We start from the raw sequence: 20157 nt of genomic DNA on the forward strand, positions 1-20157 counted from the left end.
TTGTCCTAAAAGTCGCTAGAAGTCGCTAAATGATGTCATCGCCTAATTTGCATAATTGGTCATGCTAATCTAATTGTAACCTATGTTGTTGGAGAGAGAAATAACACCGTGGAAGAGACATAACGTGCGTAAAAAGCGTCCTAAATGCATTTAGAGTTTATTTAGAACTACAAATTAAATTTCTTTTAGCAATTATTGTTTTTTTTAATGTCACAATTCCAACCCTGCTCCTTTACCCGGGCTTGGACCGGCAAAAGTGACCCGAAATAGGCGCTCTGGTGGAGTTACTTTGTGTGTGTGTGTTTATAAGTAGTTTTAAACCTTGTGATCCACAAAACAGCATAAGAGTAAAAGAGTAAAAGAAGAACTGACTGCGTTACAGCACCCGCTGCTTGTTGAGACTAAAAGCAATACGCGCTTTCACGTCTTTTATTAGGGGTCTGAAAACTAGCTAAATATAGCGACAAAGTCGCTAATTTGGCAACACTGCGCTTGGGCCGCTCTGGCATGACCAGTTTCAAACTGATTGGTAAAAAAAGTTACTGGAAACTCCACTGGCGGCATGTTATCTAATGTGTTAAACTAATTATTTTTTAAAAAGTAACGAGTCGAATTTTGCAAATGTAGCGGAGTAAAAGTACCGTTTCTTCTTCACAAATGTACTCAAGTAAAAGTAAAAAGTATCGTGCCAAAAAGGTACATTAAAAGTAATTTTTTTTCAAAAACTTACTCAAGTAAATGTAATGGAGTAAATGTAACTCCTTACTACCCACCTCTGGCTACTGAGTCATCAAAAGGTTTCTATCTGATATTAATTCTATTAATAATGCTTAGGACTCATATTGCACTGCTGGAAAAAGTTTATTTTGATGCATATGCTGCTTTTTTGCAAATTTGCAGTATAATATTTATTTTCGTTTTTCCTACAGTGTATAGAAATTGGTGTATTTCAAAAATAAAACTATGAAGACACTCAAAATAAATTTCCTGTGGTGGGAAACTATTTTGTGCAACTTTTTTGTATTTACAGTTTTGAGGGATAAGCCTCTTAAATTTCTCTAACTAGACATATATGTTAAAAAAAACAAAAACGATTTTAAATTTTTTTGTAGTTTATTGATCTTTTGTGCAATTTATGTAATTACTATGCACTTAATGAATACATATTATTAAAATTTAGGCTATAGTGGTTGTATTGATGTATAGCAACTTGAAATGCTCCCAAAAATGGCTCTACAACATGTAAAAATATAATATAAGCTCTGGTGGACTTGGTTCTATGGTAGGTCTTAAAGGGTTAAGCATGTGAATATCATTTTAGTTTCTCACCACATGAGGGTGGTGCTGTTGTTTGTGTTTTGTGTCTTGTATATGTAAGCTGTATGTCGCAGCAGAGCATTGGATGAAGGCCACCTCCTCTGAACTGGGGTTTGACTCAGCTGGTTGAGCTCCACCTTCTTTCAGACTATCAAATAGACTGTTCTTTCACACACAGATGGCAGTGTAATGCTTTTTTTCTGCCTACAAGAGCCAGATTAGCAACTTTTCACATATTGCAAATAATTTTACACAGCAATCCTGATAACCATAGGGGTGGAAATACATTTCTCTTCATTTTAGTCAGGATGTTAAGCCACTTGAATTTATTTTATTGATTGATTTCTTTCTTTCTTTTTGGTGATAGGATAGGTAAGCCTGACCTGCCAAGATGCCTTCACTTCTTTTGCTCTCTTTCTCACTCTGCTCTCTCTTTCCTTCTCTGTCTGTGTCACTGGTCACCACTCCAAGTTCCCACACCTGATTATGCTACTCTGAGTTCTCTATACATGGCATCGGCACAGATAGTGCAATGCTCAGAGAAACAGCAAAAACCCAAAAGGTACATCTACAAGCCTAGTTTAACATATAAAATGGCGAAGCACATGAAAGAACACCTATAAAAAGACTGAACAAGTATGGCTTGTTTGGAAGAGTTGCCATTACAAATCCTCTTCTCTAAAAAAACACGGAAGCAGCAACTAGGTAGTAAACCACAAGGCTTCCAGAAAAATGTCTGTCTTTTACTAATATGCCATGCAAAGTGTGTTTAGTATTAGTGTTAGTCTGCACCCTCCAATTACCACAGTCCCTTGTACTATTTACTAAACAATAATGATGTAATGGACAAAGGTAATTCAGGAAGCCAATTGTCAATCCCTGCTATAGAAACAGTTCAGTGATTCTTCTTTCAGAAGAAAACGTCCCCATTTTCCCTAACCCTATCTTGAGTAATTTTTAAATTTGTATGCTTTTACATTGTATCAAGACCCTAGTGTTTTTTTCAGTTCTTTCTTTTTTTAATGTAAGGGATTTTTAAATGTAATTTAAAAAAAATGTTTTTGCGGTATGGATTCAAAATAGCTGCCATCATGCTTTATGCTTAACAAAACTGCTTAAATATTTATCTTTCAAAGAATGTTTGTGCACATTATTTCATCAGATAGAACTACTGCTGTTTTCCGAGCCATTTTGTCACTAAATGGCAGAGTTCAGTAATGATTAGGCATAGAATGTTTGTTCACACTGCCAAAATTAAAAAAAAACGTGTTAAAGATTAAACAACAACTCTTATGAAACAGTATCAGCTTCAGTTTTGAGGTGTGTTACTTCTGCAAAATGTTACTAATACTGTCTGCGAATTGATGATACAGCACTTTTAGAATGACAGTTTGTTGTTTGAAGGACTGGTACCAGTAGGTCAAAGAGAGAACCCTGTTGTTGGAGCAACATAAAGAAATGCTGCACAGACATATGCAGCACATGGAGCAACTGAGTTTGTCTGTGAATAAATTAATGGGCAGATCTAGAAGTTTGAATAGCTTATCAGAATGTCCTTAAGAGCAGTTAATGCTAGTCAGTCTGGTTGTCTCTATAGTATAAGTGCTTTCTTAATGGGTCAATATACTGAATATTATATTAGTATCGAAGAGTATCGAAAAGCACAATCATGGAGAAGCTGCTTGAAACATTTAATTTTGCAAAAATTAAATGTTCACTCAAAACCCAAACATTATTCTAGAAGTTAGGATAGGGCAATGCTTTTTTCAGGCAGGCCACAAAATCAAGCAGCAGATCAGATGACCGATGTCGCCAATGCCTGTTCTGTTCTGCATGGATTTCCTTTTCCCCCATCTGTGACTTTCCAAATATGCACATGGAAGCACAGGTATGTCTCTGATCGATTCATACCACCAAATATAAGTTACTGCAGTTAATGCAGGACCACTGCAGTCCTGCAATAATTTTATATTTAACTCAAACATTTTTGACCGCACCTCATGTGCATCAGTTCCTCCAATCCCGGTTGCATTGCATTGTATAAATGTGTAGCAGTCATTATCAGATTCTAAATATTATGATACTCTTTGATGTTGTGCACAAATGCAAGGTTTCCCCTGGCAGATACATAGTTTTACTTCAATGTATATAAAAAAACCTAACCAAATTTTGAGTTTTTCATTTTATATGTAGACACAAGTGACTTTACGCACACACACACACACACACACACACACACACACACACACACACACACACACACACACACACACACACACACACCACTAAAACACAAGTGAGGCAACACACAGCCATGCTTGAGAGTTTTATTATTGCATAGGAAGAAGAGTTTACAGATAAAAGGCAAAGATGAGCAATACTTTTTACGGAAAAACTACTTTTCCACAGTTTAGGCTAGGGTTAAGAACTAGGGTTGGGATTGCCACTATTCATGACATAGACTTTTTATTTTGTTGCAAAATTTTTATGCTAGAGACAAAAGATGAAACAGAAATTGTAAAGCCAAATGAAGAATGTAAAACAAAAGCCACTGCACACCAAACAGTGTGTATTTTGACAGAAATTTCACATTTTCTTGACACAAACAGAAGGTCGACTTTTGCTGCATGCTATATCATCCCAGCACTTGGAACCTGTAAGATCCAAAAGCAAAAATCAGCAAAGTACAACACAAATCAAAACCTGAGACAATCCTTTTGACTTTTACTTGTTATCACTTAAAATAATTTACACATTTATTAACCATGTGAAATGTTGTGTTCTGGTTTACCGCTATGATTGATTTGCAGACAGTGCTGGTTGCGCCAGAAATTATTGGGCTCTCCTGGGCACCAGTTTGAATAGTCGAAAGGCTTTCCATCAGTCCATAACCAGGCCTTGTTCTAGATGAGAGAAATCGTGCATAGCACCGATTTTATTCACACCAAATAGTCAAGCTTAGCCACTGTCCCAGCAGATGAGCTAACATTGATGCAAGCCCAGATCATATCTACTTCACTTGTTAAAACTCACAGATACACTATTAAAGCTGCTTTAGCAACTCTACTGTTTCTGCATTCTCTACCTACCTCCAGCTCAGGCGTCTTTCATGCTGTTTCTGATTTAATCTATTATCATTGTTTGTTTCATTGTAAATACTCTCCCCGTTGTCGGCTTTACGTATATTCTATTAGCACAGCAGGAAGGCTCTATTTCTGATTCATTCAGACATAGATAAATAGAAACAGGCTAAACAAAGTACCTCCTGTGCATCACTTCCTCCAATCCAAGTTTCTTGGTAGTCATGACTGGCAGTCACTATCAGGTGCTGAATCCCATGATACTCTGTGCTGCTGTGCACAGATGCAAGGTTGGCCCCCATGACCAAGCAGTTTTTCTTCAATGGAGATGAAAGCAGGGAGCAACATCTGGATTCAGTTACAGTAAAAGGATATGGATTAATCCATTTTGGATGACAATACAAATGGAATAAACCTACCTCTGCTTTAGCCCATGTCGTGCGTCTTGGAATGTAGAGGAAACAGCGACCACTCAACAGAGTCCAACCACCAGGACAATCAGAGGACCTCTTGACCAGGTGACTTTTGGCTGGGGGAAATTATGACTTGTACACTTTTGTACACTTTTCCGAGAGAGATCAACATTTACACTCTGTAGCTTTAATTCACACCCAGATGTGGGTTTAAAGTGACCATTACAATAATAAAAGAGAGTATGAAAAATGAACAAAACTGCAGAGCCCTTTAGGTTTGTGAAGAAGTCTAGGTGAACTGAAGAAGCCTCTTGGATGAGAGATGAAATGTCTTCACAGACTTAAAGAAGTCCAGTTGCATTCTTTTTTCAAATTCTCTAAACTACCATGACCTGAACTGTTTTCAACTCAGCTCAGTATCTTTTAAATACAAACTGTATGTTTGGATTTTTGTCCATATCTCTATCAGCAATGCTGCACTCTGCCTTTACAAACATTTGTAAAAGGATGGCTCAATCTAAAGACCTCACTGATGTCAGGTATGATACAGTAATACGATGCCACCTTTGCAAGAAGCCAGTTCATTAAATCTCTTCCCTTATAGTTGCTCCCAAACAAATCAGCTGCAAGTGTTTACTCAACCAGAAAGTGGCAGAGCACATAATTACAGTGCTGAGGTGTATAAAAAATAACATTTCACAAAACACTGCTGATTAAATAACATTAAGCTAATGTTTTGTTTTGTTTTTTTTCTCGAGAAAACAAATACCAAGTTACATGAAACAATGAAAAGTTAACAAGAAAAAACAAATATGTGAAAAATGTATTGTCATCAGAATCTAGGATCTAAAATGCGTGTAGCAGGGGAATGATTTCCTTGTGCCAATTTAAGACAGACATTAGTTGCCTTTATTTTATTTGTAGTCCATCATTGTAAATTTAAATGTTCCAGAATGGTAAGTGCCATTCACATTGATCTCAAAGCTAAGCCAGAGAGCCAAGGCAACTACACTAAATTATTTATCTTGTAGTCTGCGATCACAAGTGTTCAAACTTCTTTTCAGCTTGAAAGGTGAACTGCAGTAATTTACACTATTTAGTTTACACAGTTTTTTCATTTTTCTCATGAATTTGCCCTTCTTATGTTTGTTTTTCTCATTAATTTATGACACTAATCTACATCTTATAATCTAAATATTATTTATTTATTCATGTATAACTTTCTTTCTTATTAACCCAATAAAGTGACTTAGAAATAACATGTTTTGATGTTAAATCATTAAGCCATTTGGCCACATGTAAATAGAAAACAAACAGGAAATTAATTTCAAATCATGTTATGCAACTGCAGATGATAATATAATTAGACAAAAACTTAAGGGGCACATTTTTGGAAAAATGTTGCAGTATGCTTACTGACCTGTTTGATTGGTTCCACTCCCTCCTTTGGGGAGAACTGAAAAAAGGACACTTAATGAACTTTTTGCCACCATTTACAAATAAAACTGTACTCACAATACTCACCAGCAGCATGGGTCAGAATCATCACAGCACAAACAAACACACACACAGGAAACATCTTCACGGTTATACAGATGATACAGCAAAGTTATAAAACTTCAGAAAGAGTGTGGCAGAGGGGATGCAGAATGACCGCTTCTTCTTTCTTAGTATCAGCCTGTAGCTACAAACTTTGAAGGGAAATCACATATATTATATACAGGTTTTTATCTCATCATCTATCATAAAATGAGGAAGTGACACAGCCAAACACACAAAGAAAAAGCATTTTAAATGAAGCAAGATTGTAGCTTTGAATGTTTGATCGAGCTAGTTATTAATCAACACCAATTTTTTTTTCTTTTTTTTGTTGTTTGTTTGTTTTTATGGGACTTGTGGCATTCCCCTGCATTGTGGTGAATTTTTATGTATCACTTTACCCTTTTTATGAATGCATTTATGGTGGAAATGGCCTCTAGTAAGGCAGCACGGTGGCATGGTGGTTAGCACTGTTGCCACACAGCAAGAAGATCCTGAGTTCAATTCCCCCATCAAGCCGGGGGCTTTCTGTTCTCCCTGTGTTTGTGTGGGTTCTCTCCGGGTACTCCGGCTTCCCGCCGCTGTCCAAAGACATGCTGTTTATGGGGATAGGTTGATTAGTTATTTTGGATTATCCAAATTGCCCGTAGGAGTGAATGTGAGTGCGAATGGTTGTCTGTCCCTGTGTGTTAGCCCTGTGACAGACTGGCGACCTGTCCAGGCTGTACCCTGCCTCTCGCTCTATGACAGCTGGGATAGGCTCCTGCGCCCCCTGCGCCCCTGAAACGGATAAGCGAATGGAAGGATGGCCTCTAGTAATATAAAAGAAAAAAAATAATCATGATGTAATAACAGAGTACTCTTTGGTCTTTTCATGTTATTGGCAAACTTATGCACTTGATATTTATAGTAGATACTATTATATTAATTGATGTGGGTATAAATTGGATATTGTTGTTCTGAAATAACAAAGATACAGTGCTAAACAATGGGTGCTTTAGGCCATTGATAGTTGTTTGCTAGGAAACATGATGGGATCATAATATTTGGTCAATATAAGAACGCTTAATAGCCGAGCATGCTGATGTAGGTGAAGATCTAAAAGACAATGTCCTAAAATTGCAACCAAAAGGGACCCAAAATAAAAATAAAAACAACAACTTTATTAAGGCTGATGAGACAGCCCTGGAATGCAAAACCAATTAAAGGAAAAGGAAACTCAGTCCACAATGGTAATATATGTGGACAGCGTGACGCTTTTGTACTGCATTCAAATAATTATCTACATCCGATTGCCTCGAGGCCTTATGACATCCTCGACACTATGCAGATGAACATATAAAAGTGATGAACACCTCTTTCGTCGAATTTTGAGTGTTTCAATCAACTTTGTTACATCTGTGGTGTTCCCGCCGTCAAAAGTGACTGCCATAGATAATGAATAGAACCCCCCAGCCCCTCTTTGGCCTCTGACCCACTGAATGTCCCACTCAATGACCACTGAACGACCCATTGACCCACCCACTGAACTGAATTCGGTAATGAAAAATGTTTCTTATGTTAATTTAAGAGCACTAAAGTAACCCCTTACGTTAGTGCTCTGGGGGTGAAAACAACCGTAGGGTTAAAAAGAAGCACCTAGCCGTGTAGTCCGCCTTTACAAATATTTTTAAGTAAGCGAATGAATCATTTTAAAGAGCCCACTGAATTTGAGCAAGGTACTGTAATAGTATGCCACCAAATATTTAAAATTAACATTAGTATTTTAACAGTTAAGATGTCTTTTAGCTGAATTCCTGCTTGTGTGAAGCCCTCACATAGAGTGTGAGCATGCTGTGGGCCTCCTGCACATGCACAATGGGCACCGTAAAGGTCCTTCTGTGCTTAGGTATCTTAAGTAAGGTTTACTTAGATTTTTTTTTTTTAATTCTGGGAACTAATTCGATTTTACAGTGTATACTTCATGCTGGTGCTGGGATGTGGGTCTATCTGCAGTGTCCTCATACAGTCTGCTTCCTTGGAGCCTGTTTGAAAGTGTGAATAAAAGAAAGCTAATGTTAAAGTCTACACTGTGAGTGGACATTGTGTTTTAAGTTTAACATATTTTGCATTTTGTTAATGTTTTGTGACTTGTACAGCTCTGTATACAGATACGTCTTTTTTTTCCTGTGTCCATATAATATTTTATGGGAATGATGCCATATGATGCCATAGCCCTGACACTACACACTGCCCTGTCACACCTGGAGAAGAGAGACACGTACAGTGGGGCAAAAAAGTATTTAGTCAGCCACCGATTGTGCAAGTTCCCCCACTTAAAATGATGACAGAGGTCAGTAATTTGCACCAGAGGTACACTTCAACTGTGAGAGACAGAATGTGAAAAAAAAATCCATGAATTCACATGGTAGGATTTGTAAAGAATTTATTCGTAAATCAGGGTGGAAAATAAGTATTTAGTCATAACAAAAATACAACTCAATACTTTGTAACATAACCTTTGTTGGCAATAACAGAGGTCAAACGTTTACTATAGGTCTTTACCAGGTTTGCACACACAGTAGCTGGTATTTTGGCCCATTCCTCCATGCAGATCTTCTCGAGAGCAGTGATGTTTTGGGGCTGTCGCCGAGCAACACGGACTTTCAACTCCCGCCACAGATTTTCTATGGGGTTGAGGTCTGGAGACTGGCTAGGCCACTCCAGGACTTTCAAATGCTTCTTATGGAGCCACTCCTTTGTTGCCCGGGCGGTGTGTTTTGGATCATTGTCATGTTGGAAGACCCAGCCTCGTTTCATCTTCAAAGTTCTCACTGATGGAAGGAGGTTTTGGCTCAAAATCTCACGATACATGGCCCCATTCATTCTGTCCTTAACACGGATCAGTCGTCCTGTCCCCTTGGCAGAAAAACAGCCCCATAGCATGATGTTTCCACCCCCATGCTTCACAGTAGGTATGGTGTTCTTGGGATGCAACTCAGTATTCTTCTTCCTCCAAACACGACGAGTTGAGTTTATACCAAAAAGTTCTACTTTGGTTTCATCTGACCACATGACATTCTCCCAATCCTCTGCTGTATCATCCATGTGCTCTCTGGCAAACTTCAGACGGGCCTGGACATGCACTGGCTTCAGCAGCGGAACACGTCTGGCACTGCGGGATTTGATTCCCTGCCGTTGTAGTGTGTTACTGATGGTGACCTTTGTTACTTTGGTCCCAGCTCTCTGCAGGTCATTCACCAGGTCCCCCCGTGTGGTTCTGGGATCTTTGCTCACCGTTCTCATGATCATTTTGACCCCACGGGATGAGATCTTGCGTGGAGCCCCAGATCGAGGGAGATTATCAGTGGTCTTGTATGTCTTCCATTTTCTGATGATTGCTCCCACAGTTGAGTTTTTCACACCAAGCTGCTTGCCTATTGTAGATTCACTCTTCCCAGTCTGGTGCAGGTCTACAATACTGTTCCTGGTGTCCTTCGAAAGCTCTTTGGTCTTGACCATGGCGGCGTTTGGAGTCTGACTGTTTGAGGCTGTGGACAGGTGTCTTTTATACAGATGATGAGTTCAAACAGGTGCCATTCATACAGGTAACGAGTGGGGGACGGAAAAGCTTCTTACAGAAGACGTTACAGGTCTGTGAGAGCCAGAGATTTTCCTTGTTTGAGGTGACCAAATACTTATTTTCCACCCTGATTTACGAATAAATTCTTTACAAATCCTACCATGTGGATTCATGGATTTTTTTTTCACATTCTGTCTCTCACAGTTGAAGTGTACCTCTGGTGCAAATTACTGACCTCTGTCATCATTTTAAGTGGGGGAACTTGCACAATCGGTGACTGACTAAATACTTTTTTGCCCCACTGTATGTGAGAATGCTGTTTGTAGATTACAGCTCAGCATTCAATACCATCGTTCCCTCGAAGCTGGACAGGAAACTGCAGGATCTAGGACTGAGCAGCTCCCTCTGCAGCTGGATCCTTAGCTTCCTGTCTGACAGACGCCAAGTGGTCAGACTGGGCAGCATCACCTCATCCCCCGTCACACTGAACACTGGTGCTCCACAGGGGTGTGTACTGAGCCCTCTCCTGTACTCACTCTACACCTACGACTGCACGGCCACTAACAACTCCAACATCATTGTGAAGTTTGCGGACGACACTACAGTGGTGGGTCTTATCACCAACAGTGATGAGACAGCTTACAGGGAGGAGGTCAGCGCCCTGACCCACTGGTGTCAAGACAACCATCTCACCCTCAACGTTGCAAAGACAAAGGAGTTGATAGTGGACTTCCGGAGGTGCAGAGAAGTACACACCCCCATCACCATCAGCGGCGCTGCTGTGGAGAGAGTGAGCAGCTTCCGGTTCCTTGGAGTACATCTGGCTGAGGATCTTACGTGGTCAGTACACACAAACAAAACAGTGAAGAAGGCGCAGCAGCGCCTCTTCTTTCTCAGGAGACTGAAAAGATTCGGCATGAGCCCCCGCATCCTCAGGACCTTCTATCACTGTGCCATTGAGAGCATCCTCACTGGATGCATCACCACCTGGTATGGCAACAGCACCGCCTACAACTGCAAAGCTCTCCAGCGAGTAGTGCGGTGCTCTGAACGGATAATTGGAGGTGAGCTTCCCTCCCTCCAAGACATCTACAGGAAGCGGTGCCTGAGGAAAGCGGGGAGGATCATCAAGGACTCCAGTCACCCCAGCCATAAACTGTTCAGACTACTTCCATCAGGAAGGAGGTTCTGCAGCATCCGGTCCCGTACCAGCAGACTGAGAGACAGCTTTTTCCATCAGGCCATCAGACTGCTGAACACTTCATAGACACCTCAGCTTCACTACTAGAACTTTAACATTATGCACTCCATACTGTACAGTAACGCCACTGTTTTGCACGTCTCACTCTGTATATTTTATTTTATATATTTTATTTATTGTTTACTCTATTTAATTTGTAAAATATGTGTACACACACACACACACACGTAGAAAAATATTTAGTATACACATCCAGAAATGCATATACTATTATATATTGTACATATATTTATTAGTTTCAGATGTAGCCATTCTTGTATTTTGCTTGTTTACATTATTGTATTTTGCACAACTCTGTTGCTTGTGAAGCTCGCACACAAGAATTTCACTCACATGTGCTGTACCAATGTACCTGCACATGTGATGTGACAATAAAAGTGATTTGATTTGATTTGATTTGAATGGGAAAACCACAACCTTTAAAAGACATTTTAAAATATAAACTAAGCATTAAGAGTGTTCAGATTGATTTGTCTGCTTTAATGAGTTAGTTTTTTTTCTGTAATGCTACATACATTACAATACAAACAGTCTTCATTTCCACTTCCTCTAAAAGAATGATTAAAGAGCTTTTTAGAGCTGCCATGTGGTTTTATACCAGATGTAAAAATGTTAAAAATAGTCATTATAACTTAGGGGTTTCTGAATAAAAAAAACAAACAAAAAAACCCCAAACAAAACCAAAACAAAACTACAGTTATATAACATAATTGCTTTAGGTGAAGCACCTAGTGTTTTTAAGAAAGCCAAAGATCATCATGGCTGTTTATGCAGTATGTAAACATTTTGAAACTGACGTTAATCAACAGAGATAATAAATGCAACTATTTCCCCAGTGATATTCAGTATGCGTTAGATGCAGTATGATCACAAGTGCTTCATATTAAATTATCAGGGATTTTAAAACATATTAAAACAAAATTCACAAACATTTATGTACCCATTGTCAGCACAGTTCAAAATGATGTGGTAAAGATAAAACCAAAACTCTTGTAACATGTCGCAACTTCAGTTTTGAAGGGTGGTTTTAAAAGCTCAAACTTCTTCAAAATGTTACCAAAGCTGCTGGCTAACTGATGAAATCAAGATAGTTTATCTTCAAGTCACAGACGAGTTCCTTTCCTATCTTCCATTTTTTCATATTAAAGAAAAAAATAACTTCAGTTACATCTTTTGGGTTTTTTAAGGCACAAAGCCCACTGGAACAAAGACAACCAACTGCACGGCAAGACACAAGACAGACAAAACACAAGACAGAGCTCTTTGTCCTTTGACTCATGAGGGAAGCTGGCCAAGGCCAAGAACTGCTCCCCTCACTTGAACCCAGCCAACCTCGACTGACTTCCTCATCACTGCCTCTTTTATTGACAACAAACAATCATACATGAATATACAATTACAAATACACGTGACAGTCTTAGGCAGGCATATCTGATCAAAATCAGCGTCTGTATTCTGTGTGTGTGTTTTCAGCCATACCATACATAGACATACTTCCTTATCAACCTTTCCAGTTGCAACAAACAGGGTGCAACTTTTCAATGAACTTAACATGTATATGAGGTATGCTGAAAAGCAGAAGTGAGCGTATCGCTAAACTATAAAACCAGGAACTTGAAAAAAGTCATATCTCAAGTGAACCTTTAAAGGTGTGAAGTCGTGCACCTTAGAAGAGCAGAACCTTGTGTTTTCTAAATGTGCAATGTAGCTCATATCTGCACAAGGCTGCATTTTAATTGGTGAAAAAACATTTTATTAGCACACATTGACAACCGTTTTAGGACTTTATAGCAATGATTATATATATATATATATATTAGCACAAATGACAGTCTTACAAACATCAACCTTGACAACATCCTAATGGTTTTATCTAAATTCAGTGTTGCGTTATACAGTGGCAAAAATATAAAAAAAATTAAAAATTAAAAATTAAATTGAGTAAAATTTAATTTGTCTTAACAATTTTTGAGATGCACTCCTTATAACACCTTAAAGCTGTGATGGCTGAGTAGTTACGGCATTGTACTTGGAATCCAAAGGGGATTCCCTGTGCAGGTTCAAATCCTGCTCACAGCAGTAGTGGCTTTCTCTGAACAGATTAAGTATTAGTGAGTTTCCCAAAGGAACCCACTTGAGGGATTCATGAAGCTTTATCTGATTTTTTTTAATCTAATCTCTATGTTATATCGAAATGTTAATTCTGAATTACATTTCTCAGCCTATTTTAGCTCCCTGTCTCATAGACATGGAGGAAGCACAAAAACTATTGAAAGAATTGTGCACACAAACATACTGAATGAGGAAATGCATTTGCACTGTGAAATAAATGAGAAGTTGCACAAATTTCCACAAGACTTCTAGGTAGATTTCTTTTTTTTTCAACTAATGACTAAGAATAGAATTTGAGTAAAAGAAGAATTGTATTATGCATTGTTATATTATCTTAAACCTCTGAGACTGTCCTAAAGAAAGAAAGTTGTTTTTTTAAGGGATCCTTTCTGCCCTTTTCAAAAATACAACATTAGGGTAGGGTTGTCATTGGTTTTATACAATGACTGTAGAAAACCTGGATGGTGCGACAGCTCCCCAAAGATGAAGCCAAAACGTCTCTGTCGCCCCCTGATGTCTGGCTGCAGTATAGGTCATAAACCCCACCTCCTCCGTGCCAGGAGGATTGCCAGGATATATACATCGGGGAAACCAAACAACCTCTGGCGAAGCGGATGGCACAACACAGAAGAGCTACCTCGTCAGGCCAGGACTCTGCAGTCTATTTACACCTACAGGCCAGTGGCGCTGGTTTGAGCGTGGAGTCAAGGAGGTCATTTAAAGGGAAAGACCATCTCTGAATCGAGGAGGCGGCCTAAGGTCTGTGAAGGTTCTCAGTCATCCAGGTCATCGTAAGGAGCTTGGAAAGAAAAGCGTCTGGACTTCTTTAAGTTGCTTGAAGACGTTTCACCTCTCATCCGGGAAGCTTCTTCAGTTCTAAGGGTCAAATGGTGGGGAGTCCCAGATATAAACCCAGTGGGAGTTTCCCCCCAAAGAGGGACGAAGGACCCCCTGATGATCCTCTACCTAATCACATGAGCCAAGGTGTGAAAGCGGGTGTGGGTCCCAATCAGCCATGGTTTTGGGTGAGCTCATTGTGAAACCTGGCCCCACCTTATCATGCGAATTCCTGAGGTCAGAAGGCCCAGGATGTGAGTGGGCGTTAAGGCGTCTGGGAAGGGATCTCAAAACTGGATTATAGATGGCAGAGAGTTGGTGTCGTAAACCACCGCCTCTGTTCAAAGATGGTCTCTCACAGTGGACATAGATGGCTTCTTTCACTCCTCTTTAAAACCATCTGTCATCTCTGTCCAAAATGTGAACGTTGGCATCCTCGGCCTAAGGGTACATCTGTCATCATCTTACAATGCTGTGATTGCAGCCATTCCCCAACTCTCTGTGAATTGTACTCAAGGCCATTGATCAGTGCTCTTTGATCAGTGGGTTTTGGTCAGTGGTTGTTGATCAATGGTCATGAGAATTTGTTTAATTATGATTAAGGAACTCACCTCCCTGCCCATTGTTCCTTCAGTGGGCTGGTTTCAGTCATTATGCAAATGTACTGTTTATAAGATTGGGGAAACCTGCAGTTAGTTGAGACTGAAGAAGTCACTTGGATGAGTGACAAAACGTTTACAAAACGCTACGTCCAGATGAACAGAATCAACTTTTGGAAATGTGTTAAATAAGTTCTCAGAAAAAAAAGCACAAATAGATGATGTTCAAGCTGAAAATATATTAGATTTGATGTAAATGACATGGATATTCACAAAATGTGTATGACATATCCTGCTAAACTTCCCCCACTGCAATTTTCACAGAAATTCACAAATGAAAAATGACACAATTAGCTTTTCAAGCATGTTTATTTGTAATACTCATCCAGATCTTTAGAAGTTTGTCATTTTGTCATTTGTCATTTTGTCATTTTTGTCCATTTTGATCAAACCATTTTTTACATAAAGTATTGTATTTGTATTCCATTATGCAAAATGGAATACAAAGGACTATGTCGGCTGCAGTTTTTATGAACAACTTAAGATTACACAAAAGGTAACAATTTATAGAGAGTATTAACAATTGAGCTCAATTGAGCTCAAATGCATTGTTCTCCACTGATTGTCTGTCAAAGGTTTCTACAACATGTTTGGTAAATTCAGTTGATTGGAGATTATTTGGAAAGGCATACACACTTGTCTATACAAGATCCCATCATTGGCAGTGCAGAGGACACATCAAGTCCAAGGACATAACTGTAGACCGGAGTGTATCAAGGCACAGGTCTGGGGACGGGTACAGAAAATTTCAGCGCATTTAAAGTTTCACAGTGCACAGTGGTCTCCATCATTCATAAGTGGAAAACATTTTGAACCACCTGGACTCTTGTCATGGCTACCAGACAGACTCATGCACAGACAGAGTTCTTTGACAATAAAAGAACACAGCTTATTAACAACGGGGAAGAGCTCAATGCTATATACAGTGGGGCAAAAAAGTATTTAGTCAGCCACCGATTGTGCAAGTTCCCCCACTTAAAATGATGACAGAGGTCAGTAATTTGCACCAGAGGTACACTTCAACTGTGAGAGACAGAATGTGAAAAAAAAATCCATGAATCCACATGGTAGGATTTGTAAAGAATTTATTCGTAAATCAGGGTGGAAAATAAGTATTTGGTCACCTCAAACAAGGAAAATCTCTGGCTCTCACAGACCTGTAACATCTTCTGTAAGAAGCTTTTCTGTCCCCCACTCGTTACCTGTATGAATGGCACCTGTTTGAACTCATCATCTGTATAAAAGACACCTGTCCACAGCCTCAAACAGTCAGACTCCAAACTCCGCCATGGCCACGACCAAAGAGCTTTCGAAGGACACCAGGAAAAGTATTGTAGACCTGCACCAGACTGGGAAGAGTGAATCAACAATAGGCAAGCAGCTTGGTGTGAAAAAATCAACTGTGGGAGCAATCATCAGAAAATGGAAGACATACAAGACCACTGATAATCTCCCTCGATCTGGGGCTCCACGCAAGATCTCATCCCGTGGGGTCAAAATGATCATGAGAACGGTGAGCAAAGATCCCAGAACCACACGGGGGGACCTGGTGAATGACCTGCAGAGAGCTGGGACCAAAGTAACAAAGGTCACCATCAGTAACACACTACAACGGCAGGGAATCAAATCCCGCAGTGCCAGACGTGTTCCGCTGCTGAAGCCAGTGCATTTCCAGGCCCGTCTGAAGTTTGCCAGAGAGCACATGGATGATACAGCAGAGGATTGGGAGAATGTCATGTGGTCAGATGAAACCAAAGTAGAACTTTTTGGTATAAACTCAACTTGTCGTGTTTGGAGGAAGAAGAATACTGAGTTGCATCCCAAGAACACCATACCTACTGTAAAGCATGGGGGTGGAAACATCATGCTATGGGGCTGTTTTTCTGCCAAGGGGACAGGACGACTGATCCGTGTTAAGGACAGAATGAATGGGGCCATGTATCGTGAGATTTTGAGCCAAAACCTCCTTCCATCAGTGAGAACTTTGAAGATGAAACGAGGCTGGGTCTTCCAACATGACAATGATCCAAAACACACCGCCCGGGCAACAAAGGAGTGGCTCCGTAAGAAGCATTTGAAAGTCCTGGAGTGGCCTAGCCAGTCTCCAGACCTCAACCCCATAGAAAATCTGTGGCGGGAGTTGAAAGTCCGTGTTGCTCGGCGACAGCCCCAAAACATCACTGCTCTCGAGAAGATCTGCATGAAGGAATGGGCCAAAATACCAGCTACTGTGTGTGCAAACCTGGTAAAGACCTATAGTAAACGTTTGACCCCTGTTATTGCCAACAAAGGTTATGTTACAAAGTATTGAGTTGTATTTTTGTTATTGACCAAATACTTATTTTCCACCCTGATTTACGAATAAATTCTTTACAAATCCTACCATGTGGATTCATGGATTTTCTTTTCACATTCTGTCTCTCACAGTTGAAGTGTACCTCTGGTGCAAATTACTGACCTCTGTCATCATTTTAAGTGGGGGAACTTGCACAATCGGTGACTGACTAAATACTTTTTTGCCCCACTGTACATGTATAGTGATTTGGGAGGTGGGTCCAGGGCTCCAGGGAGAGGGGTAATCCACACACTTCAGCCGCATTTGGTACATAACTCTACTCACGCTGCCGCACACATTAAGGGTCCGTAATCCGGTCCATGAGGGGGATATCTACACACAGAATACAATAGTTAGGCGAATATACAGAGGGAGATCTCAGATGAAGCTCAGAGCTCGAACTCAGGAGATTCAACGTTCCAGTGGTGAACTGCTCTGTGCCACTGCCTTGAATAACAGCTGGGGAAAGATCAGCAGCAGGTGGTGACACTCACACAGGTGTGTGGGCCAAGAGCGAGAACCTGTAATGAGCTCCGCCCAGACAGAGAGGAGTGAAGGAGAGGCATAGAGGAAGAGAAAAACAAAAACAAAAATGGTAGCCAGTGTGAGACAGCCAGAAATACATGGGGACCATGACACTCTTCCCAGAGCTTGTCACCCAGCAAATTAGAGCAATTGCTGTAGACTAAGAACCCAAAGGTGACTATGACAGACATCCAACATTGATCTGTTGAGCACAATCCAGAAGAACAACCATTTCTGCAGCACTCAACCAACGTGTGTAAATGGTGTGTGACTGACCATATGGAAGCCAGTCCTCAGTAAAAGGCAGCTCTACATATTTGTTGTAATAAATACATTCTACAAATAACATGTTGACTAGATTTGCTTTGGGTGTGAAACTTGATAATTAAATCAATTTTTAACGTTGTAGGTTGTGGTGCATCAATTTTTGCATGCATATTCATTGTGTAATATTAATAAACTTGATAATAAACCTCAAAGTAAATCTTTGTAAACATGTGTTCCTTTTTCATGTTTCATATTTAAACTTGATCATGGTGACAGGCACTTGATAAGTCTAAAAACTCAAGAGAAAGAGCAACGCAGAACACCTCTGCTGAAAAGTTGATTATTACTGTTCCTTATTTTACATAAAATCATTCACTTTTGCTTATTAAAAATAATAATTAATATTTATAAATTTTTTTTTCTTATAGGTCATGTTTTATACTCTCACTATACAGTGTGTATTGTTTTGTTAAATACTAAATATTTCTTCTTTGGATTGAAATATTCATGGGGTACATTTGGAGTGTGTTTAAAAATATAATCTAATTTTAGTAGTAGCACTAAATGATGTAGCACTAAATGATGTGTTTGTATACCATCAAGCTAAATTCCAAGCAGTCCTGCTCCTCTTTGGCACATCAACAAAGTGTAGCAGTTGGCAATTAGTCTGGTGACATCCTATTAACTTTAGGAAGACACAACACCACTAGTAAGATGAGATTTCTCTCTTAACATTCAGATATTATTCTTACAAGTTCACCTTTTCTTGCCCTTCCTCTTCTGCCTGTTCTTTTTAGGAATGGATTACCTGCTGACATTCATAAATCTTCTTTATATATATATATATATAAATATATATACAGGGAGTGCAGAATTATTAGGCAAGTTGTATTTTTGAGGAATAATTTTATTATTGAACAACAACCATGTTCTCAATGAACCCAAAAAACTCATTAATATCAAAGCTGAATGTTTTTGGAAGTAGTTTTTAGTTTGTTTTTAGTTTTAGCTATTTTAGGGGGATATCTGTGTGTGCAGGTGACTATTACTGTGCATAATTATTAGGCAACTTAACAAAAAACAAATATATACCCATTTCAATTATTTATTTCTACCAGTGAAACCAATATAACATCTCCACATTCACAAATATACATTTCTGACATTCAAAAACAAAACAAAAACAAATCAGCGACCAATATAGCCACCTTTCTTTGCAAGGACACTCAAAAGCCTGCCATCCATGGATTCTGTCAGTGTTTTGATCTGTTCACCATCAACATTGCGTGCAGCAGCAACCACAGCCTCCCAGACACTGTTCAGAGAGGTGTACTGTTTTCCCTCCTTGTAAATCTCACATTTGATGATGGACCACAGGTTCTCAATGGGGCTCAGATCAGGTGAACAAGGAGGCCATGTCATTAGTTTTTCTTCTTTTATACTCTTTCTTGCCAGCCACGCTGTGGAGTACTTGGACGCGTGTGATGGAGCATTGTCCTGCATGAAAATCATGTTTTTCTTGAAGGATGCAGACTTCTTCCTGTACCACTGCTTGAAGAAGGTGTCTTCCAGAAACTGGCAGTAGGACTGGGAGTTGAGCTTGACTCCATCCTCAACCTGAAAAGGCCCCACAAGCTCATCTTTGATGATACCAGCCCAAACCAGTACTCCACCTCCACCTTGCTGGCGTCTGAGTCGGACTGGAGCTCTCTGCCCTTTACCAATCCAGCCACGGGTCCATCCATCTGGCCCATCAAGACTCACTCTTATTTCATCAGTCCATAAAACCTTAGAAAAACCAGTCTTGAGATATTTCTTGGCCCAGTCTTGACGTTTCAGCTTTTGTGTCTTGTTCAGTGGTGGTCGTCTTTCAGCCTTTCTTACTTTGGCCATGTCTCTGAGTATTGCACACCTTGTGCTTTTGGGCACTCCAGTGATGTTGCAGCTCTGAAATATGGCCAAACTGGTGGCAAGTGGCATCTTGGCAGCTGCACGCTTGACTTTTCTCAGTTCATGGCCAGTTATTTGGCGCCTTGGTTTTTCCACACGCTTCTTGCGACCCTGTTGACTATTTTGAATGAAACGCTTGATTGTTCGATGATCACGCTTCAGAAGCTTTGCAATTTTGAGACTGCTGCATCCCTCTGCAAGATATCTCACTATTTTTGACTTTTCTGAGCCTGTCAAGTCCTTCTTTTGACCCATTTTGCCAAAGGAAAGGACGTTGCCTAATAATTATGCACACCTGAT

General features: G+C 39.8%; 1 protein-coding gene across 1 annotated transcript; it reads right to left on the bottom strand.

The window, feature by feature from the left end:
• Nucleotides 1-3903: 3903 nt before the first annotated feature.
• Nucleotides 3904-6389, bottom strand: LOC308403346 (type-2 ice-structuring protein-like; the record flags this gene model as incomplete). Its single annotated transcript, XM_080892671.1, has 6 exons — nt 3904-3971; nt 4109-4220; nt 4580-4714; nt 4817-4926; nt 6231-6266; nt 6326-6389. 6 exons carry the CDS (start codon nt 6387-6389, stop codon nt 3904-3906), a joined length of 525 nt encoding a protein of 174 aa, XP_080748797.1.
• Between the last annotated feature and the right edge of the window lie 13768 nt (nt 6390-20157).

This window comes from Rhamphochromis sp. 'chilingali' (genome assembly GCF_963969265.1).
Source record: "Rhamphochromis sp. 'chilingali' genome assembly, chromosome: 1".
In the NCBI taxonomy this organism is placed as follows: domain Eukaryota; kingdom Metazoa; phylum Chordata; class Actinopteri; order Cichliformes; family Cichlidae; genus Rhamphochromis; species Rhamphochromis sp. 'chilingali'.